Source organism: Phoenix dactylifera, chromosome 3 (assembly GCF_051530095.1).
Source record: "Phoenix dactylifera cultivar Ajwa chromosome 3, Ajwa_hap1_PhDact_Kaust_v1.1, whole genome shotgun sequence".
NCBI lineage: Eukaryota > Viridiplantae > Streptophyta > Magnoliopsida > Arecales > Arecaceae > Phoenix > Phoenix dactylifera.
In genome coordinates this window covers 43,807,599-43,830,509 of record NC_143192.1, presented here as the reverse complement: position 1 = coordinate 43,830,509, position 22,911 = coordinate 43,807,599, and the positions used below count along the sequence as shown (strand labels likewise).

Sequence of the window (22,911 nt, the reverse complement as noted above, 5' to 3'; positions counted from 1 at the left end):
ATCTAAGCTCCCTCATCTCCACCTCCGCCAGACTCCCCCCCATGGCTTCCTGAGCCTGCAACCTGGCAATGGCCTCCTCAGTCTCCTCAATCCTCCTGAAAATGTTCCCTACCTCCTCACGGTTCCACCTTCTCAACCTTCTTTTCGTCAACTCCAACCGGCGAGACACACGATACATAGCATCCCCTCTCACCGGCACACCCCATGCCTCCCTCACAATCTCCCAAGACCGTGGATAACATGTCCAAAACTTCTCAAATCTGAAGGGAGAACAAATAGGAACATCGGCAACAGTACTCACCAATAAAGGGCAATGGTCGGACGCAATCCTCGGCAAATGACGCACATGATAATCAGAAAAGCACTGAGCCCACCCAGCTGTGGCATAGACTCTATCCAGTCTCTCCCAAACCCGGGCCTGTCCCTGCTGATTATTGCACCATGTGAACTTTGGGCCCGAAAAACCCAAATCTATCAAACCATTGGACATAGTGAAATCTTGGAACTCCCGAATTTCCCTCTTATAAGCAAAGGCCCTTCCTCCCATCTTCTCCTGGGGATCAACAATACAATTGAAATCACCTGCCAACATCATAGGATAGCCCTGACTGATAAGCTGAGATGCCTCCGCCCACAATCGCCTCCGGACTCTATAATCTGTACTGGCATACACTGCTGCTAGAACCCACGGCCTTCGATTAACCTCCGAAATCACTAAAATGACCTCTTGTCTACAGACATTGAAGACATCTAGTTTGTAGTCACCCTGTGCCCAAGTCACAATAATGCCACCGAACAATCCTAGAGATTCCACTGCATAGAATCTCCAAGACCTTGGAACTGCCGCTCTAGCCTTCTGAAGGCTTCGCCCAGATAGGCGGGTCTCAAACAAAACACAAATTTCAGGTTTGTGCTGGTGCACCAACCTGCGAAAAGCCGGGGCAAAAGAGGGCTTCCCTGCACCCCGGCAATTCCAAAGGAGGGCTCTCATGGTGCACATGGTGCGTCGGCATGACCCACCTCCCTCGGGCCACTACCGCATCTTGGATCCAAATCCACATCCTCATCACACACCAGTTCCCCTCCCTTCTCCAATTCACTGTGCATAACCCCCATAGCAGACGCCATCAGCCGCTGCACAGCATTGTTATGTGACTCACTGTGAATCTGTGCCAAATGTCCCTCTGTCACCGCTGAATTCACACCCAAGGTCATCTTGGATCCTTCCCCAAACCCCTCACCGCGGCGTGCCGGCTCCTCCCTACTTGGAACACAGAGCTTGCTTCCAACCAGAGCTGAGTCGGAGAAGAGGGCTCCCTCTGCACAAAAGCTGTCACTGTGATGGCGTGCCAGCCGGCACACAGTCTCCCCTCCCTCGGAACGCTCCGTGGCCGTAGAGCCTTCCTTACCAGTCCGGGTGACCTCCTCTTGTCCGCCGGCTTCCGCTGTACCCGCCTGCACCATCGTCCCAACCTCAGCTGCCACCGGCTCACCGGTCACCGCCGCCAACAGCTCCGCCGCAACCGACGCAGCACGTGTCAGCCCCCGCCGAGACGCGGTTAGCTTCCCAGGTATCCGGCCATCTCCTTCCTCCGCCCTCCTCCTCGAGGCCATGTCCGCCGTCACAAGGGGTGGCGGCGAGCTCTTACTACGCCTACGTCCACCTCCGACCGAACGGAACTCCTCTCCCCGGGGAGGAAGATCCCGACTAGGTGTCACGGGCGGGACAGTCGTAGACGACCTCCCAAGTTCCCTATTCGGCCCGGAAACTGGCAGAGCCCGCTGGGTCTTAGGTGGACTCCGGGCCCTTTTTAACGGACTTGGTCCCGGCCCAGCCCTGCCCAGATCCGCCTGGCCCATAGAGGACGCCCGATTCCCCCCACCGGGTCCCCCCACTGAGTCACAAGTGGACTCGGGCTGCTCACCGGGTTGACTCAGGCCATCGCCCAACTCTCCCGTCGAGCCGCCCACCTCCTTCTTCTCCGGCGACCTCCGCCTAGCAACTTTTGTTGGCTTTTGCCAACCTTCAAAGTCCTGCGGTGAAACGGGCATCCTCGGCCCCTCATCTCCATCGCATGGCGCTTCTGCAAACGTCGTCGGAGTCGAGCCCTTACTGGTACTCGCCCCGGTCGTCTTCATCTTCCCACTCCCCCCTTTAGGAGCCCCGGTGCTATCGATCCAGTTCATGGAAAGCCAGGGACCATAGATCAGTAGGTCCTCCGATTCCCCTGGCGTCTTCCCTGAGTCTGAACACCGACCACCAACTCCAGCTTCCACCTCCATGCCTTCCGTCGTCGGGGAAGAAAACTCACAAGTCTTCTCCCCGTGACCGATACGGCCGCACCGGTAGCAGTAGTCGGGTAAATTTTCATAAACGAACTCCTGCCATAGCTTCCTCTCCAATCCCTCCTTAGCTCCCTTCAAGAAGATCCCCGGCTTCAAAGGAACTCTTATATCGAGCTCCACTTTCACCCTAGCAAACCCCCTCTTCCTCCCTTGATCAGTGCCTCATTAGCTTCTCTGAATACATATTTGGCCTGGACGGCCACCCCAACCTCATACATCATCCCTATATCCCGAACCAAAAGGTGGATCTTCGTGCTATTGTTTGACAAGACAAGAGAAAGAAAGAGGCGATAATGCTTAACAAGGGAGACCACGATCGGTTTGCGTTGGTGACTCTAATACTAACCTATTGCATTTTGCTTTTGATTCTGACATATTTATTAAATAAATTTAAAATATAATTATAATTCGACTATTTTATTAAATAAATAATCTAATTAAATTTATAATATATTGAATCAAATTAAATAAATTAAACAGTCAAACATCGTCACTCCTATCTAAAATTTTTTATGGATAAGATGAGCTGCCATCCGGACTTCCTGAGAGAGATGTGACCATCAACCATGACCATCTAACTAAGCGCCAACCCGTAACTAATGGGTCAATTGATGTGTTGCTATCTAATCTAATGCACATAGAATGGAAGCTACTTTGGCAGTTCCATGATCCAACTAATGTATGTACCTACCATGAGTCAAAACTAGCAGGTGCTAACTAGGGGCGGCCCAATACATTTGGAGGCCTTAGGCGAACTCATTAGAAGAGACATTTTTTATTATTATTTAAATAATAAATTTTTTTAATAAGTATAAAAATATTTTAAAATTAGTAAACTAGTTTAGAAGCTAACAGAGGACAATCATCTAACTTGACAGTCTTGACTAAATAAAAAACAATAGAAATGTCTCACCGATCACCACTGCCTGGGAGAGTGGGAGGCTGGGATCAGTGGGAATGTGGGATGCTCACGGAGGACCGACTACCGAGGACGGTGGACCGGAGCGGCGGAGCTGAGCTGCCGAGAAGGCCAAAGCGGCGGAGCCCGGAGCCCGGAAGTCGGAGGAGCCGAGGACGGCGAGGAGAGCTGGAGAGGACTCCTCTCAGAGGAGATCCGGCCGGCAGCTCGCCACTCGCCGGATCTTCCGTCGGCCGGAGGCTCCGGGGGAGCCGAGGACGGTGACGTCGGCCAGGAGAGAAGACCCGGAGCTCGGAGGTTGGAGGACGGGGGAGCCGAGAATGGCGACGTCGGCCAGGAGAGGAGATCCGGCCGGCGGTCCAAGAGCAGGAGAGGAGATCCGGCCGGCGGCTCGCCACTCGCCGGGTTCTGCCTTCTTGGAGCTGAGGAGGAGGACCGAGTCACCGAGGAGCGAGGACGGTGGAGATATGGAGCCTCGGAGGTCGGAGGCTCGGAGTCGGACTGTCGGAGGAGCCGAGGACGGCGTCGGCGAGGAAAGATGGAGCGGTGCTGGCGTGTTGCAGTGGAGCCTGGAGAGGGACTTCAGAGCACGGAGAACCGAGCTTCTGAGTCTGCCGAGTCTGCCGAGAACCAGAGAACGGGAGATTGGGATTTGGGAGAAGGTTGAACCAATAAAAAAGAAAGCACCGGCGGCAGAGAACTGAGAAGGGGGGAGAGAAGGGGGGAGAAAAATCCTGTTGCTTGTCATTTGTCAACTGCCGTAGTCATTGCCCAGCCAGCCTGTCGTCGGGGAGACGCCGAAGGACGAAGGGGATGCACTGTAGCGGCGTAGCCCGGTACTGGTAGCCATCGCCCACTGCCCAGCTAGGACTAGCTAGCTTTCGGAAAGGCTGAAACTGAAAGCTATGATGCCTATCATGCTATCAGCGTATGCATTATATAAATAATAAAAAAAAAGTGCGGTGGGATGGGGGCCTTCCCCGGGTCGGGGGCCTTAGGCGACCGCCTCAGTCACCTAAGGCCCGAGCCGGCACTGGTGCTAACCTAATGACGTGATGGCCTGCGTAAAATTAGAAAAGGATTTATTTTTTGAAAGCGTGCATAGGGATGCATGATTTTTACGCTCAATAACCTCGGTGGGAGGGAAAGACAGCGGAGCACCGGTTGGACGGGAAGCAAGCTAATACTCGCGAGTCCATCCTTATCATCCTGTTTCTCCTACGAGCACCAGTTCTGAGGTATGACCGGATAACAAGCATGGATATTGTGACGATTCGTACAGATTCGATTATTTGTTGAATAGATTTTGTATACTTATGCAGGATCAAGAAATCAAAATAATACCTTTTTTTACTATTCATTTTAGGTGAGGTCCTATCCTGCATTATGACAAATAGTGTCAGAGCAGATCTGGTCCATAACCTATGTGGATTAGGAGACACTATAGCATGAATTTAGTAGGGCTGACCACGGGCCATCATGATATTTATGATTAAATTTGAATGGATTTGAACTCTGATGAGGACGTCAAGGCTTGAACAAGATTTTGGATACTTATATAGAATCAAGACTTATACTTAGTCTGGTGAGGACCCGTGCGGGCGTGTGTTTAGTTCCATATTGGTTATTTGCTAGGTAGATTTTGGATACTTATATAGAATCAAGAAATCCAAATAATATCTTCTATCTAGCCATTTTAGGTGAGATCTTGGATTGTTATAAATATGAATGAATTAATCCAAACCTATTTATTACACACGTGTTGTATGGTAACGTTGTTATTTGCAAACTCTTCTATTTGGATTTCTTTACCAAAACTAATCTTTACGATGCCATGTAAGGGAACATGCAATAAAAAAAATTGGTTAAATGGTGTCTATTTTAGTGATACATGAATGCTTGAAATTGTTATAATGATAGCTATAATAATAATAATCAAATGATGGCGCCTATTGTGATGATACATGATGCTTGAATTTGTTATAATGATAGATATAATGATTGTTGTGTGAAACATTGGAAAACGCATGCGTCCCACTCTCAAGATCGTCCACCCACTAAAGAGGCTTTCAACCTTTCTCATCCATTATACATCACATATGCGTTGGACCATATCAATCACTCACTGTATGATGCAATATAAACTGTCATGTTTATCACGATCACATAATCAGAATACCAGCTGAAATTTTGTAAACAAGCTTTTATGATCTTAAAATATTTTTGGATATAGATATTCAAATTAATATTTTAAGTAGAACTTAATCATATATATGTTGGTTAAGCTTTTAATATATGCTTCTTATAATATCAGAAATGTTTCGGGAACAATTTATCTTTGCTCCTTTTTACATATTGGTTGAGTTAAATCGTGATGGAGCTCGATCTCAGCATGTCGGTAGCTTCACTTATTGATGTAAAGTTATTGATCACTCAAACTTGCTCTGCTCCAATCTAGCAAGCAGAGATGACAAAGAAAAAAAAGACTGGTGGGAGGTAAGCTCACCTCTGCCTCTCCACTAATGGAAAACAAAAGTTAGTAGGGTATAATTTTTAGTTGAATCAGAACCATCGCTGAGTTGGTAGGCCAGTCCAACCGCGGAAGAGCGCTCCAACCATCTTATCCACCTAACCAGGGTCTAGCGAGAAACATGGTGGCTGTGATGCACGTTGATTCCCCTACCCCACTTAAATTTATCTGATATCCTGAGGGCCAGCCGTAGGATTTTTATCCTCTCCTTGTGACTTTGGTTTGTCCACATTCCATCAGCAAGAGAAGATTCCAAGGACTGCCATCCAGGACTCATCGGTCCTAGCTACAAACATGGCTAAATGCCAGGCTAAATTACCAAGAGAACACGGCTAAATGCCAGGCTAAAGTCCAAAAGCCTCATATCTTCGGAAAAGAACAAAGAGATCGTCATGTCATGGGGAAGGATAACAAGGAGAGAGAGAGAGAGAGAGAGAGAGAGAGAGGGGCTTCTCGAGTGGAAATCTATGGTCCATGTATGTTTCTATCGTTCTATTACGTAAGTTGATCTATGATAAGAGGACTGGATTTGTCGAAAGGATGCTATCCCCTTCTCGACCCTTGCTTCCATCCCACAGGAGGTAGAGGGACCTTAGTCAAGAAGGTGGTGGACCAAGTATGGGCTCGTTTTATGGTGATGGTGGCGAATCCTTGTCGTCTCCTGATGGAGCCACCAGAAACGAGCCGTGACATCCAATTCATTAGCAGATGATATATAGCCGGTGCATGCAATCATATAGGATAATGAAAGATTAGGGTCCATGCATGCAATTGTGCTTTTCGCTAGGCTTGCTTTTTAGGCCTAGTTTCAAAATGGAATTAGGATTTGGGGTACAAATAGGTTCTATCCTAGCTAGAGTCAAAAAGAGTAGGTTTAGTTGAGATATAAGCTTTAAATTTTTGCCATTTGTTGGATTACCAAAAAATATTCGTCATGGAATTTTTATATGCTCCTAATGATGCTCTGGAGTTTTAAATTTTGAAATCCTGGATACAGTAATAGATTTGCTAAATTTTATACGGGTGGTCGATTTATTTCTGCACACATCCAACATACTGCCATCCCATTCCTCCGTTTAAAAGAAAGAAACTCTGCAACTACCTGCCTCACTTCTCTCTCGCACACACATAGATTTAAGCTTTCTTAATCCCTCTGTCCTGTCTCCTCTTTGTCTCACATTAAATTCGTCCATGTCGCATTCGCTTTGACTATAAATTCCGGGCGGCGCCTTCCTTCTCACGCCTGACACCGCTTAGTTTGTTTGCCTTCTTCCTCGTACCCCCACCTCTCTTCCACTTGATTGTAACAGAGAAATTTATAGAGGAAACTAATCAAGAGGAGAAGAAAAAGGAAAGGAAGAAAGAAATGCTGGAGACGGTGCGGTACCTGATGGGCTCGGCCGGCGCCAGCGGGTTCGGATCCAAGTCAACGGCGGAGGAGGTCACCGGAACCTCCCCCGACCTCCGCTCCATCACCGCCATCATAACTGGTACCACCACTACTAGAAATAATTTTTTTGCTGGATCTCGATCTCGATCTAACGTCCTCTTCTTCTTCTCGCGTCAGGAGCGACGTCGGGGATTGGAGCGGAGACGGCGCGGGTGCTGGCGAAACGCGGGGCGACGCTGGTCCTCCCCGCCCGGAACCTCAAGGCAGCCGAGGAGATCAAGGCCCGGATCGCCGCCGACTCCCCCGGATCCCACATCATCGTCCTCCCCCTCGACCTCAGCTCCCTCTCCTCCGTCCGTTCCTTCGCCTCCCGCTTCCTCTCCCTCCGCCTCCCCCTCCACCTCCTCATGTATCTATCGACCGTTGCGACTCCTCCCTTTTTTTTTTTTTTTTTATCTCGACCGTTTTTTATACTCTTCAAACCTCTAAAATTTAAAGAATAATTACAGAAACAACGCGGGCAAATTTCCCCACGATCTCGCTATATCGGAGGACGGCATCGAGATGACCTTCGCCACCAACTACTTGGGTGAGCGAGAACAATAAAATTCTAGAAGCTTACAACAAATTGACTTCGTTCTGATATGTTTTCCTGGAAATCAAATTTATTTTAGGTCACTTCCTGTTGACGAAGCTGCTCCTGGAAAAGATGGCGGAGACGGCGAGGGAGACGGGGATCCAAGGCCGGATCGTGAACGTGTCCTCCAGCATCCATGGCTGGTTCTCAGGCGACGTGATCCGTTACCTTGATCTCGTCACCCGCAGGAAAATGTGAGCAAGCGTCGCGATTCCATCAACTTATAATAATAATAATAACGCTAATCATTTTGATATGAAATTGTCTTCTCTCCAGACCGTACGATGCCACGCGAGTGTACGCGCTATCGAAGCTCGCTAACGTGCTCCACACCAGGGAGCTCGCCGAGCGGCTCAAGGTTTCCGAACTACCACCTCTCGTTTCGGTGTTCCGCATCACCATCTTATTAACGATTTTTCCGCTTGATTACATCGTAGGATATGGACGCGAACGTGACCGTGAATTGCGTCCATCCGGGAGTCGTGCGAACCGGGCTCACCCGAGACCGCGAGGGCTTCGTCACAGGTAATCACGCATGTAATAATGAAAGCAGGGAAGAAAAAAGACCGTGCGATCTGATCCCCGTGGCTCTTGATTTCTCTCTGGATGGCAGATCTGACCTTCTTCCTCGCATCCAAGCTCCTCAAGAAGATTCCCCAGGCGAGAAGGAACGACCGGCTTTATTTATACGCTAAAAAGAATCTTTTAATAGAAATTGGTATCTAGATAAGATAACATTTTGCGTTCTGGTGCACCGCAGGCGGCGGCGACGACGTGCTACGTGGCGACGCACCCGAGTGTGGCGGGCGTGTCGGGGAAGTACTTCGTGGACTGCAACGAGGCGTCGCCATCGTCGCTGGCCGCCAACCGGCAAGAGTCCGCGCGGCTGTGGCGCGTGTCGGAGGCCCTGGCCGCCGAGAGGCCGCAGCCGGCCGGACGGGACGTGACGTAGGGTGACCGATAAACAGTTTTCTAGGAAGAAAATGACAAGGAAAATAAAAAGGAAAAGGGAGTCGAGTACACACAGTTGTTTAATGCGCCGATTGGCTTCGGAAGAGAAAGGGGGCTTCTGCGGACGCCCTTTTGGTACGGAGGAGTGGCAGGCTTTATAGGGATTTAGGACCCGTACGTGCTGTAAAAATTAGACACTAGCAGTATATTATGTTGTCATTATTATACATAAATATAAACCATGGGAGCTTATGTGACACAGATATTATATTGTGTGTTATATTTAGGTATATATTTCATTGGGCGAAGAGATGGGTGGATCGTTCCTACCACGTGCACAAAAGAGAAATTTGCCTCGGGGAACAATATTTATGTTCAAATAAAATTGAAATTGCGGATCTAAGTGAAGCACTCGTTTAGAGAGGTCAATAAGACCGCATATTGAATGGCCTCTTTTATTGCCAACCACTCGGTGGACCACTTTTGAATGGAAGAGACGCTGTGCACTCCATGATGTACTACTGCTTTTTGATTTTCTTGGTTGTATCCGTGCATGTTATGTATGATACTCTTATTTTTAGTGCAAAAAAAAATTACTGATATATTTAATAGTTTTTGCTCTTTTTTGTATTTTTTTATTAAACAAGGCAGGTAGGTTAAATACGGGAGGAACTATTTTTATTGGGCTTTAGTGGATTCCAAAGAACATTAACCAATTATTGCACAAGATCATTCAAATCTTGTCGAGCTGTTTGACCAAGGTACCAATCTGGGAACATATGACTGGCTAAAGATAATGGAAGGGTTTTTTTTTTTTTGCATATGATCGCTCCTATTACAGGTTAATTGTAAAAAATATTCTTTTTTATATGTTTGCAAATCAAGACCATATTTGTTATAGAAATTTGTCAATAAAATCCTATATTAACTTTCCATTGGTCATGACAAAAACATATATCATGATTCTTCTCATCCGTTCTCTCATTCAGATTTTTAGAGATTCTAGCTCCTCAATCCTGGGTGTCTCCAAATTCAACATAGAGATCTCAATTGTATAGCGATGAATATATTGAATTCAATGTTGATGGTGTCGGGAAGCACAACCTCTCCTAGGTGCTCTAACAGATCAATTAAGGGGAGAAATGGGTAGGAAAAGAAAATAATATAATAAATATTCCATGATGATTGTTAGGAAGTTAACTTCGATATTTTTTTTGGATAAAAGACATTTTGATCCGCAAATATATAAAAAAGCAGTCATCTTCTGCAACTAACATAAAAAAGAAGGCATAATACACATCAAATGCTAGTTTGAATTTTAAGACGAGTGTTAATTGCTACCCATCATACTGTTAAGTTTATTAGAATGAGAATGCATATCATGGACTAACATATTCGCATACAAAGAATCTAATTATGTCGTTATCCTTCTACACGATCATCTTTTCTTGAGATGCAGCCTTTCGAATCGTTTGTATACCAAGATTTAGCTAACATCAACCAAAATGATCTTAGTTATTCAATCCCTTTAAATAGTTCATTTAGTCTCCATTTATCGTAGTAGCACCCTCAAGTGGGAGAATTTCACATGTTTGTATTTCTCGACATCTTTCCTTATTTTAATTACTTTATTGGAGGAATCTAATAATAATTTTTCGGCCATGTTTATAATTATATTCTAATAGATAGCATAAGGCATCATTTACATTTTGTATAGGTATTAGCTTATTTTCAACTCACGTACATGCACTGCAACCACCGGACAGACCGTTGCTTGCCCCGCTGCCGTCAAGTCATGGTTGCTTTGTTGTCAACCATTTAGAACAGAAAAGTATAAGTTGGGCAAGGGCATGCATTTCTGAGAAGACACAAAGTTATGTGAATACTATATTGTATAAAGAGAGGACCTAGTCTTGCTTCTCGTCATAGTAGTGAGGCCTTAATCCGTTGGACCTTTAGAAAAACTTAGTGGAATATCAAGCTGTTCCACCCTATTACTTCTAATTGATCCATTTCAATTTGTCACCTTAGTACCCTAATCACTTTGTGGACTTTTTCTACAAATTCCTAAATAGAGTGTGGCAATACTTAAATGTTTAACCTACTAAACTTATTTCAGCCTGTTATAGGTCGAGGTAGATTACATATTTAATAAAATATTCAGATTCGGATCTGTAATTTGACCCATTTAATAAATAAATCAAATTTAGGTTCACAAATTTTCGATCTATTATGTATCCCATCCGATCTATATATTGTCTGGCCTAGACGGTTGTCACCCCAATTTCTAATTACCAATGGTGCTGAATGCCTCTTTTCCGAGCATATCTAGAAAATGCTTCTGCCCCTAAAAATTAAGGTCTCTCTGTTGGACTAGACTGAACAGGCACAGCCTCTACCGGAAGACACGAAGATATTTAGGAGGATGCACACAGTGGGGGCTCATTCAAACTCATGACCACCTCTTCATGAGGTGCAAGTTCATTAATGTCCCTTTTATGCATTCTCTCTTTTCTTTAACAAATTGGGTGCTGACCTCCCTTTCCCTGAAGAAAGAAAATAAAAAGAAAAAGACGTCACCACTGAAGCTTTCAATTGATGCAGCTTATGGAATGCTCAGTCATCAGAAGCACAAGAGCAACTTCATAAGATGTTACTGAAAAAATTCAGCTTATACAAACTATTGGATATGTTGTCCTATAGATATAAAGATAACACAGACAACCTGTAAAATTTTCCTCTACAAATTACTAATGTTATGCTTTGCTTCAATTGGGACTCCCCTTCAATCTCTTGTCTTGACATCGGACTGCCTCCTATCCAAATTTGTTCTCATCCCTTGCTGATGCTTTTTCCCTTCTCTCTCTCTCTCTTTCTTGAGGAAACCCTGCCGATGAATTTAATGGCAGCTCTGTATATAACTTGCATTACCTTGAATTTGCTCAAATATACTAAGCTGCCACACAGTTTCTTCTCTCTTACTGGCACTCTATTTCCCTGTCACGAGGCCACCCAAACTCTTCCAAAAACGCCAGCACCACACCATTTGACCAACCAAAACCAGTCTGCACCAAGACAAAAAACAAATAACTGCGATCAGTAGCACAGGAATGTATACAACTTATCCAATAACACAGGAAGCACAAAACAAGGAGTATTTTAGTAGAGTAAAACATGGCAATGAACCCAATAAAAAAAAAGAGATGACGGATCCTATAGCAGATACTTATTAGATCTGTCTTATTGGAATCCTTGGAAAAATGCCAGCAAGGAATTACAATCATAGGCCTCCTGATAAGATATACAACTACTGGAGCTGGGGATTCAATGGGACATCCTCCAGTGCTGGTATTAAGATACTTATTATACCCAAAAGGGCATGCTGCAACATTTCAGCAGAAGGAATTGAAAGATACTTTCACAAGGTACATGAACCTTAAACTATATTTCACTATAAGAGAAATAAAATTCTTTTCATGTGTGTTACACAGTAAAATGTCTTGTTTCTTAATGTCGAAGTTGGAGGCCTGAGATAGGTACAACAGTGTCACTCTTGCCAATGAGAGAGGTGCTAATCATAGTTCAAGGATCAGAAAGAAAAAAGGAAGGCATAGGAAAACTAGAAAGAAGGTAATTTGAGGAATGTTTATAGAAAATGTGGCCCTTGATGTGAATCAATGTCACTGCAAGGTTGTAAACAATCACTACTGCATCAAATTGTTGTATGTGGTCACTTGTGCAAGAGTATGAGTATAACCTTACCTGAGGTTTGTACTCGCCGCCACCTCCAATCTTTCCACAGGCTTCTACATCATATTTTTCATGCATTGCACCAGTTTTCATATAAGCAGCATAATTTGTTCTGATCCACCTTATAGCAATATCCTCGGCCACAGACTTTGCTTCTTTTGAACCAGACTTTGTCAATCCTTCCACAATCATATGTTGTAAGGGTGCCCAACCATTTGGAAAATCCCTGCTCAACAGAATCAACAATCATTTACTCTCTTTTTTTATAACAAAAAGTAAGAAAATTAAGATATCCGATCTGTTCACTATTTCTTCCGTATATCATGATCACTTCAGATAATTCAACAACCAGATAACTGCATTACAACAACCTACCATTGTTCCCCAGTATTTGACAATGAAGTTGCAATACCAGCAACATGAAGTAGACCCGAGCTTTGGAGGCTTTTCAGCACTTTCTCTACCATTGTCCCATCTTTACATAAATCTGATTACAAATTTTACAAGGATTGAATCAGCATTAATTTGGAATGCATGTTGGAAGCTTAGAAGAGCTAATTCTTAACAACCATGGCATGGATTTCATGGTTCTTAAGATATGAGATTTCTTGCCAAAACACATTAAGATACACTTAAATATGTCCTCAGCATATGCATGGGTATATTGTTCTTAATTCTGTTTGATCGATTAATCACTTTCTCCAACATATTATGGTGTAAAGCCAGAATTATTAAAATAACACATTTTGACTATGAATCACAATTGGGACAAACTCCACCAGAAAAGCTTGCCCCGACTAATAAACTGTGTAACCATATATAATTATAATGGGAGAGTCATTTGGTCAAACTACCAGGTATTTTATTTGCTGAACCGAATAGTCAGATACAGAAGAGAAAATAAAAATGTTAGAATCTAAATCTCATTTTTATTGAATGCAATAAAAGTTAGTCAAAATTCCAAAAGCAGCTGTTCTTCTCTGGAATATCTAAAATGTTTGTCCTAAAGCATATTACAAGCACAAGCAGCAAATCAGAGGTTTAGATTGCATCTTAAAACAAGTTGTTTGAAACAATCTTAGTTGTACTGAGCCATTTCAGGAAAATGCATATCATGCGAGTTAGCATAAAAGATGTTCTTTCAATAAAAGCCAAAAACTTGTGCATCATAGAAAGACGATGACAAACCTGTGTTGTATGTCTCAATCCACAAAGGAATGAAGTTGGATGCAAAAATATTACGGTTCTGATAGTGAGCTTCCCACTGGTAAACTTCCTGGATGTATGAGAGGAAAAATAAATATATTGCCAACTGAAGTATATTAATATCTGTAGCATGTTACAGGAGGTAAGATTTACTCTGATATTTAATTACTCACCTCACAGTTGCTCTTACTGATAAGCCAGTAGTCAAGCCATTGTTCCATTTCTGAGTTCCAGAAAATGGATCTTATTGCTGCCTGTCGTGCTTTTGAAGCTGCCAAGAATTTCTCTGAGGTTGAATTATCCCCAATGAGTTTCGCAAAGAAGGCAATGTCAAGTTCCATCTGTTCCAAATAACTACCATATGGATTTAGATGTTCTTTAAGAATAAGGATTACACTACTGGTTCCAAAAACACACTTATACTTATACATACACAATTACACACCAGCGAACTGAACTCCATGTTTGAGGGATCAACCTAGTAGGCATCTTATAATAGAAATAAGATCTTCAGAGTATATTTTAGCATATCTAACATTTTTTTTTTAACCAATTCAGTTGGCATTCCAGCATAGAACACTTGTATTGCACACTCCAACATAATTACAGGAAAATATCTGGCAATGTAAGTTCTATAACCTGAAAAAAAAAAAGGTTTGAAATGTGCATAAGGCCCTAGGGAACACCAAAGAGTTTATTTAAAAGCAAAGTCCAACAAGGATGTGCACAAGAGGAAACTAATTAGAACAACAAAAATTTGTTGCCTGAAGTTTATTTCACACTATTTCATGCATTTGCAACTACTCATCTCCCATTGTCATTCTTGTGTGGCTCCGAATTTTCAATGCACAGTATGATAGTTGTGTTCAACAAATTTAATATCAGAGATAATGCACAAATATCTTTATTCTGGGAATTTTTTCAATCATTCTTACGCAAAGTTGTGGCTTTTCCCATATAGTGACAAGAATGCCCCTTTATCAATACAGTAGTTTAAAAGAGAAATTTGAAAGAATAATAAGACTAATGTATAACGCTGAAGCAAAAAATAATATATTAAGCCTGATATATATTGTTGACCTACTCGCTAACTGGTCAAGATTTTAGAGTCATGCAGTCAGTCTTTTCTTTTTTTTTTTTCTCTTTTTTGTTTTGTTGTTGTGGTTGGGGAGAGGTAGCTTGTTAAGCATGATTTATATTATAGACCTATTCTCTAACAGCTTAAGCTTTTGGGCCAAGCATTTAGATAAAATAATTATCGTATTTTGCATTGATTAAACTAATATTTTTGCTAACATCAGACATCGCAATGCAAGAATAAGATTATAAAATACTAGGCTTAGAAAATTAATAGGAAACTATTAAACCAAAGTATCTAACCATTCGACAATAAAAAAAAAAAAAATCAGATATCCTCCATACAGCACCTTGTATATGAATGCGTTCAGGTCCACAGGTATGATTGATGTTGTTGCTAATGTTGTGAGGTCAGATGAATTACTGCAATAGACAGGCAACACCATTAGCAATGAACAGTTGAAGCTAAAATATAAAAAACAATCTCTGAATCATCAGCATGACTTAGAATAGAATAAGAATATCTATATAATTCTAGGTAAACCAAGGCTTGCCCCAGTGGTTGCACATCTCCATAAGCAACTAGAGGTTCTGCTTTCGATTCTTGGATATTACATCCCATAAATCTAGACCTGGGTAACTATAATGCCAGTGGGTTTCCCACCCTTTTTCTCTCTCAAAGAAAATTTATTGTAGAACTTGGATGCACAAATTTAGCTTAAACAGGTAAAACCAAAGAGAATGAAGATTGTCGAGATATATAAGAAAAAATCCATTGCGAGACCATGGTTAATACAATATCAAACCACTAAATAATACAGAATAATACATGATGTGGTCTATTTTAAAATCAAATCAATATAAAGCATACTGCAATTTCAGAATGCTATGCAACAGCAGAGTAATACAACCTCATCCAGCGAGAACTGAAGTCCCATCCAGATTCAGCTGTTGAAGCAACTTGGCGGTAAAAATTTTCTTTCTGAGAAGCACTTGTAAGATTAGAAGCTGATTCCTCGTCCTACAAGAGGGTAATTAAGAAGTCTTTGATCTTAAATATGGCTTTTCATTTTTTGTTATCAAATGCATATAGTCAAAATGGACAGGGTTACACACAATTGTTGCACTTTCTGGCCTGGGTTTGTTCCACATTGCATAATAGTGACTAACAGAATGTTTGCATCCTTGAAGATCTTGAATGATTACTTTGTGGATATCTGTAGCATTGTTTCATGAATGGAAAAAGGATAAATGCAAAGCAAAAAGGATCCAATTCATCATCAGAACAAAATAACAAAGCAAATAAAGCCAAGCATATTAAAGTGCACCAAACAAAATAAACCTGAATTCCAAAAGCTATGCTCTTTCAGCAATGAAGGGAGTGATTTCTTCACAAATGCCAAATCACCAGTTCTCATGTATATTTCAAATACCATTGAACTAAGAAGTGGAGGTTGGCTGCAGAAAATTCCACGAAGTTAAATTTCAGTTAAGAGGCTGCAGTCATAAATATTTAAGGGTATCTACAAGTATATGTTCCATATAGAAATGCCTGCGACCATATAACATCACCAACTAGGTGAAACTTACATCAAGATGGTAAATTGTCATACTATTCAAGAAGTAAAACATGGGTCCATTTGGTGCTGCCCTGGATCTATATATTTCCTAGTAGAAAAGTGCCACAGCACGGCATGCAACTGAATTTACAGAATGATGGACTTTCATAGGCTTCTGAAACTTCTGTCATTAACAAATGTAGAAAAATTATTTTTAATTAGGATGTATAAATTTTACAGAATTATGGACTATCATATAATTCTCAAACTTCTCTCAGTAACAAATGTAGAGAAAGTCATTTTAATTCCGATGTAAGAATTGCTAACTAAAGGAAAGTGTGAAATAAAATGAAAAGCCTCTAAATATAATTTCACCAAGCTACATGTTCCATCAATACAGTGGGATCACCAAACCAACACCAATTCACCTAAATACTGCCTGCACACATCACTGCAGTTGTATTATTCATCTTTTTCTTTTTGGTCCACTATCATTCATAAATACCCAAATTTCTATTTCAAGAAAGATGGGAAGAGCATGCATATTCAAAGGCTTAACACTTAACTTATAAATGCCACTTTGATCCACAAAACTTGTAATCCAAAATAATACCTCTCCATGTCAGATGTAAATTAGCACATCAAGGCGTCTGAGAAAAGGGTGTACAACTTAGTTGAAGGCTAGAAACTTGTTCAGGAATGTCCAGAGCAGACATTCTAATCTCATAGGGCTAGATGTGTATCTGGAGTACAGAGCTTGGGAGTGGACCAGGAAATGTAGAATGGATTTGTATTATAAAGGTGTACTAGGGAGCATGGGATAGAAGATTCTCAACTTTTGCTTGGAAGTAGATATGTTCCACAAGTATGTGACTTTCTACAGTTGGTTCTAGTGAGACAGTAGCATGGACATCGCCCTGAAGTTCATCCATTATGTAAACGAACACCTGGGGACTATCCCAAAGCTGTAGATACTAGAAGAAAAGTTCTAGATGTTATATGATATGGAACAAAATTAAGACAAGCCAAGGCTATATGAAATGGAATGAAATTATGCATGCTTAAGAATATGTTGATGTACTGTAACAAATTTTCAGAATAAATTGTTGAAGGAAAGAAAACAAAACTTGAATATGATTTGGAATTATGGTGTTTTTTACTAGAAGAGATGCAAGAAATGTTTATGAATTGTCTAACAGTAAATGGCCATTAGAAAAGAAAATGATGGGGAAACGTCTAATTTCTCACGCCCCACCAGGTATCACAGTCTCCCACATAACAATCACGCCCATATTAGAAGTTCTTGATCTCTGTTGTTAACTTACATGCTACTATGGGTGTACTAAAGTCACTGCAACATTATAGCAAATATAAATGAGTAAGACTAAATCAATGTTAACAAAAAATAAACATACTAGCAACAGAATGCAGTTAGATAGGAAACTTTGCATTAAATTCTCAGTAGGTTTTGCATAAGTGACTTATGAAGCAACGAGAGCAACATGAATATGTAAAGAGTTCGTCACCTTCGATTACTATAGTACGTCCTCGCACCATTCAGCACATAGCCATAAATTTCAATGAGCGAAATTAGATTATTCACTATGGACTTTGCAGTATCATACATTTTGCTTGCTAGCAAGCCCCTGCATGATGAGACATTTACTTTAAATAAACAAATAATTTATACATGTCATACAGACTTGATGGAAAGAACAAAAAAAACCATTACTCATAACATAATTAAGTACATATGCCACTAAAAGTGAATACTAGTGATTAGTGTTTCAGAAAGGTAATTGGGCCATGGAGTTGGGTATGGTTAAAAAAAGGTAATTTCGATTATCTTGACCTCAGCGGCAAAGTAAGCTACTGGTGATTAACTTGACTTCGAAGTAGACAGGGCCAAGAGTGGCAAGGGCGGCGGCGTGGAGACGCTGGAGGAAGGAGAGGAGTAGAGAGCTTCGCAGGGTGGAAGCCAGCATCTTGGCCAGCGAGGAGAAGAGCAAGAGAGATGAGGAAGAGATAGAGGATTGGGATTAGGGTATTGTGACTGCGAGAGCGCCATTTTCGGGTGGGGATTCCCGTTTTCGTGCTTGCAGAAATGGCTCCATTTGGGCGGGTAAAACGGAAGAGAGGCGTTGTGGTCACCGAAGATGAGAGTAAGGAAACCATAAAACGAGCGTTCTGATAGGGCTGTGGCACTTCGTCGTGTTGGATGAAAGGGTTTCTTAAGCTCAACTCGAGCTTAGCGGAAAGTATCTGAGTTTGGTTATCTTATGATAAACAAGTTCAGGCAATCTATCATTGAGTTGGGCCTGACCTGAAACTTATGCTTATGAGCTCGAAGCATTTGGCCTCGCTGGTTTATGAGTCAAGCCTCAAAATGGGACCTAAGCATGGCTTAATTTCTAATTACATAAGCTCATGTATTATACAAGTCAGCCCTTAATTGTCCACGAACAGCTTGGTTTATTTGTAACCCTATGTAGTAATAAAATAAATCTGAGTATATTTGAAATAAATTTTGTTGAAGATAAATATTACTAAATTTAGAAAATCAAAACTTTGTATGACAAAATAAATAAAAAAAGACATGTCAATGCCCTAAGCTCCTGCTATTATGGTGTCTAGAGAGGATTATATGTACATAGCCTTAGCCCTATATATAAAGAGAATATTTCCATATTTGTAATGACAAAACAATCTAAATAAAATTCGAAGAAAATAATTTATAAGTAAAAAAGTAGAAACTAGAAGAACCTAGATGGATGCACACTAGGCATTTCCTAAGAGCATTATTACTCGTCTCGTGCAGAGTATATAGTTCTAATCCCCTCAAGGTACAACCAATCTCGACTTAGCTGGCTTCTTTCTAATGCATCACAAGTATGTGGAAGGTTTAATCCAGTCGGTTTCTTCAGTTGCCCAAAATCAATACTTTAACGTAATATAAAATATAAAAAATAATAATAATAGAAATAGTGAAAAAAAGTAGGTGAGTAAAAAGAGAAAATAGAGTAGAAGATGGCTATCGCAGGAGCCTAGACCATAGCCTTTGTACAAAGGCTAGTCATGTAATAGCTCAAATAACTTCTTGTTGGATTGTATGCCTCCTTGAATGGCTAATCTAGCTATAGAGACCTTTCCAACAGAAGGCAAAACAAATCATGCAAAATCTAATTTAAACTTTGAAATAATTTTGAAATACAACAAAATGTGCTCGTGACCCATGCACATCGCATGGCCAGCCAAGCCGAGCCGAGTGAGCTGTGAGCAGCCCAAAAGTCCATACATCCAACTAAAATTTATTAGTTGGAGAAGTATCAAATGTAACTCTACTTCCATTAATTTTTCAATATGAGACTAAAATTTATTGAACCAGTAAGAAGTAAATGCTCTAATGGCTGAACTTTCCCAACCAAAAATCAAAAAAAAATATTTAAATGACTAAATATTATCTAAACAGATTTATATATAAATGCAAACCGATGATTTTGGATAGGTGGGAGAGTTCATTACTATAGTTTTAATTAGAAAACTAGAAGTAAATTGCATCTAGAAATTTCCCTCTCCATGGAGCCTGTCCGGAGGAGACTTGACCCAAGCAGATTACTGCAATTTCCAGCCTTGATTAGATGATGCCAAGCTATATATTAGTGCAATGGTAAGGATAAACCACCTTTTTGATAATTCAAACTATTTAAACAAATTAATTGTATATTGTCATATCCAGTAAAATCTTCTCTATGATGGATCTAAGGTCATCTTCTGTATTTCTTCATTTCGTCGTCCTCCATTACCTTTCACCAAGGAGATATCAACTCCACTGGAACGTGAAAAGGCAAAACAGCTTTTGTTATGAGGCCACAGTTAGAGAAACCTGGTACACTGCAAAATGTGGATCCAAAGAACGACGCCTAATAAGCAAGATATGTTGCTTTTGAAAGAGCACAGATCCTCTTGTATCCAATTTTTTTTTTAAAAAAAAGCATGGATCCCTATGGATGGCACCGCAAGATACCATGCTGTGAACGGCTGCTATCAAAAAACGGGTAGCTGTCAAACCAAATAATCTATAAATATATACCATATTTATTATATATAGTATCATATTGTTTGATAGCCGTCCATCTTTTGATGGCGGCACCATCTCTCCATGGATGAACAGCTCCGCAATAGATGGCCATCAAACTAAATAATCTACGAACATGTACCATCTTATTATATACAGTGCCATATTATTTGATAGCCACCCATCTGCTCTCCATGGATGCACAGCACGCGTACTGCAGAGGATCCCGATCGCTTTTGAAAATACCTCTATGTTGAATTTGACGTATCAAAGTAAGAGGTGGCATCAATATATCCGTATATTGTAAATTAAATAATATACGACCCTATTTTCCATCAGGAAACCATTAACATGTAACGCTCATCATCGACAACAACAAGGGAGACAAAATACCAACTCAAGAATCATCCAAAAATTCTAATTTTCAAGCAAAATTCGAAAAGAAAAGAACTCAAAATAGAACCAGAGTTATAAGATCAAGCTACCTTATACTCCAGTAGGAATCCCAGTAATAAACCTCTCTAAATCGGGAGCCCGGCACCACCCCCGGCCAGGGCAACGGCAGCAACGTGTGCTGCTCCGGCCTCTCCCTCACCTCATCCGACACCCTTCGGCTCAAATTCTTCCACAGCGAGTGCACCTCCAGCGCCCAGGCCCGCACCTTCGGGTTCTCCACCTTCGGCAAGAACCCCTCCGGCTGCACCACGAAATCCGCCGGTTCCGCATGCACCAAATCCGACCCGGCCTCTCCAAAATAGTCTCCTAGAAATCTCTCCAAGTTCGAGACCGGGATCACACCGCCCGACCGCGGGAGCCTCGCGAAGGCCTCTTCGGTGGCGGCGAGGTCGGTCTTGAAGGGAACGTCGACGTAGAGCTTGGGGTCGAAGCCGTCGGGGCCGAGGGTCGCGAAAGCGGCGGACTGGAGGCGCTGGAGGAAGGAGAGGAGCGGCGTCGTAGGCTTCACGGGGGCGGAGGCCTCGCCGCAAGGGGCAGCGGAGACCGACATCGCGAACGAGGGGAAGAACAGGAGGGGGAGCAAGAGGAGCAAGGAACTCGAGACTATAGTATTGGAGGCGTGCTCTGGCCTTGTGGGGCGCACCATTTCACCGGAGGAATTTGCGGGTTTGGACCGTGAATTCCAATTTCAATCTTCGCTTCCCGTGGGTGCGGGCCAATTGGTTTTAAGGTGGGAGATGCCGCTCAAAATCAGAGGATGGATGGGCTGATAGCGAAGCTGCACTGTTTTGTTGGACGGCAGAAGTATTGTATTAAAAAAAAAACACAATCAGACATATGGCGCATAGTCAGAATTATTAGTTAGTTATTTATTTTTGATACTGATGAACATCTAAAATTTTATAATTGGGCAAATTAGTTTTTTTATTTATAGTGGTTTCATTGGATTAAATTGACTATCAATTGTTATTTTAAATTTCTAAAATTATGTGAATATTGTTCATCTTAAGTCTCGCAGGATTTCTAAGCATCGTTCTAAGGTTCATGTAGCCTTGCCATGTGATCAACCTAAGTGTTAGGGTCGAGACGTGACATAAGTGATATCAGAAGCCAGATTTCAATCGGGCCCACCATGCTTTTACTGCACCTAAGAAAGATATCCGACTAACGGACTAAGAACCCTCGATGCTTAGATCAGATAGGGTTTTGAGAGGAAACAAGAGAGATAAAAGAGAGATTGAAGTATGAAAGTATGGCATTCAAATTTTCTCATACCTAGAAGATCTCCGTGCTTGATATTTATAGAGGAGAAACTATGAATGAATCTACATAGTTAGGATCATGCAATTTTACGAACAAGCAATTGAGCTCTTTTCTTATCTACTGATATTCAGGACGGTTAAAATATTTCTGTTCGGATGCGCCAATATCAAGTGTTTTCCTTATTTGCTAACCTAGTTGGTTACGACATTACTTTCCAGGCACGTTAAGACCGTATTGAGCTATAACCAATTGAGTTGATTATTCAGAGATTTAATAGATCATTGATTTCGTGGGACACGTATCATCGTCGGCGAGATTTTAAGAATAACGAATCCAAGCCTTATCAGTGTACATGATTCAGGTTGGCCAACTTATAAATATTTTAAAGCCAAATGATTTAAATTATTTTTCTAAAACAAAAATGGAATTGAATCAATCTTATGCAAAATCCCGTTTAAACCTTGATTTAATCCGGTTTGTTTTATCAGATCTACTGCAACATCATCGCCTCCTTGAAAATGGAGCTCCCACGCCGACAAGATGGTGGCAGGGAGGAGAGGAGGAACAAGAATATGCAATTATAGAAGACCAAGCAAAACATCTACCACCAATAAAAATCATCAGATCTTTTGCAAATAGATGCCATACTCATACAAAATTGAAAAAAAAATGCCTAATAGACAATAAAGAACAAAATGTTGATCCAATCGTACTCTAAGGACAACACTTCCATCAAAACAGTAATTCAATTT

General features: G+C 41.7%; 2 protein-coding genes across 7 annotated transcripts; one reads left to right on the top strand and one right to left on the bottom strand.

Annotated features, from left to right (window-relative positions):
• The first annotated feature begins 7,090 nt into the window (after positions 1-7,090).
• On the top strand, positions 7,091-9,373 carry LOC103714170 (short-chain dehydrogenase TIC 32 B, chloroplastic-like). 4 transcript variants are annotated; one of them, XR_016399908.1, is made up of 8 exons: positions 7,091-7,285; positions 7,363-7,594; positions 7,695-7,774; positions 7,860-8,016; positions 8,099-8,180; positions 8,260-8,482; positions 8,583-8,947; positions 9,061-9,373. XR_016399908.1 is itself a non-coding variant. In XM_026807316.4 (8 exons), the coding sequence occupies exons 1-8, from the start codon at positions 7,162-7,164 to the stop codon at positions 8,772-8,774; spliced, it is 1,002 nt and encodes a 333-aa protein (XP_026663117.2). In that variant the 5' UTR covers positions 7,091-7,161; the 3' UTR covers positions 8,775-9,030. The 4 variants fall into 4 exon arrangements, 3 of the variants coding, with proteins under 3 accessions (XP_026663117.2, XP_008799560.2, XP_026663116.2); XM_026807316.4 differs by lacking the exon at positions 9,061-9,373 and having other exon boundaries at positions 8,260-8,347; positions 8,436-8,482; positions 8,583-9,030; XM_008801338.5 differs by lacking the exon at positions 9,061-9,373 and having other exon boundaries at positions 8,260-8,347; positions 8,583-9,030.
• Positions 9,374-11,261: 1,888 nt separating this feature from the next.
• On the bottom strand, positions 11,262-21,659 carry LOC103714168 (putative trehalase). 3 transcript variants are annotated; one of them, XM_039121973.2, is made up of 12 exons: positions 20,926-21,659; positions 17,892-18,011; positions 16,149-16,264; positions 15,923-16,023; positions 15,718-15,827; positions 15,157-15,229; positions 13,903-14,070; positions 13,712-13,799; positions 12,899-13,010; positions 12,536-12,749; positions 11,705-11,838; positions 11,262-11,319 (listed from the first exon to the last, which is right to left on the bottom strand). In XM_039121973.2, the coding sequence occupies exons 1-11, from the start codon at positions 21,540-21,542 to the stop codon at positions 11,752-11,754; spliced, it is 1,806 nt and encodes a 601-aa protein (XP_038977901.2). In that variant the 5' UTR covers positions 21,543-21,659; the 3' UTR covers positions 11,262-11,319; positions 11,705-11,751. The 3 variants fall into 3 exon arrangements, with proteins under 3 accessions (XP_038977901.2, XP_038977904.2, XP_038977909.2); XM_039121976.2 differs by lacking the exons at positions 11,262-11,319; positions 17,892-18,011 and having other exon boundaries at positions 11,334-11,838; positions 20,926-21,588; XM_039121981.2 differs by lacking the exons at positions 11,262-11,319; positions 15,718-15,827; positions 15,923-16,023; positions 16,149-16,264 and having other exon boundaries at positions 11,334-11,838; positions 20,926-21,595.
• Between the last annotated feature and the right edge of the window lie 1,252 nt (positions 21,660-22,911).

Bases quoted from the DNA above. Each gene is read 5' to 3' on its own strand.
- LOC103714168 (XM_039121973.2), bottom strand. From the start codon at position 21,542: ATGGTGCGCCCCACAAGGCCAGAGCACGCCTCCAATACTATAGTCTCG. The intron at 18,012-20,925 runs GTAGCTTGATCT...CTCATCATGCAG, and splicing joins GATTCCTACTGGAGTATAAG to GGGCTTGCTAGCAAGCAAAA. The intron at 11,839-12,535 runs GTAAGGTTATAC...GTCTTGGTGCAG, and splicing joins GCGGCGAGTACAAACCTCAG to ACTGGTTTTGGTTGGTCAAA.
- LOC103714170 (XM_026807315.4), top strand. From the start codon at position 7,162: ATGCTGGAGACGGTGCGGTACCTGATGGGCTCGGCCGGCGCCAGCGGG. The intron at 7,775-7,859 runs GTGAGCGAGAAC...AATTTATTTTAG, and splicing joins CTTCGCCACCAACTACTTGG to GTCACTTCCTGTTGACGAAG. The intron at 8,017-8,098 runs GTGAGCAAGCGT...TCTTCTCTCCAG, and splicing joins CTCGTCACCCGCAGGAAAAT to ACCGTACGATGCCACGCGAG.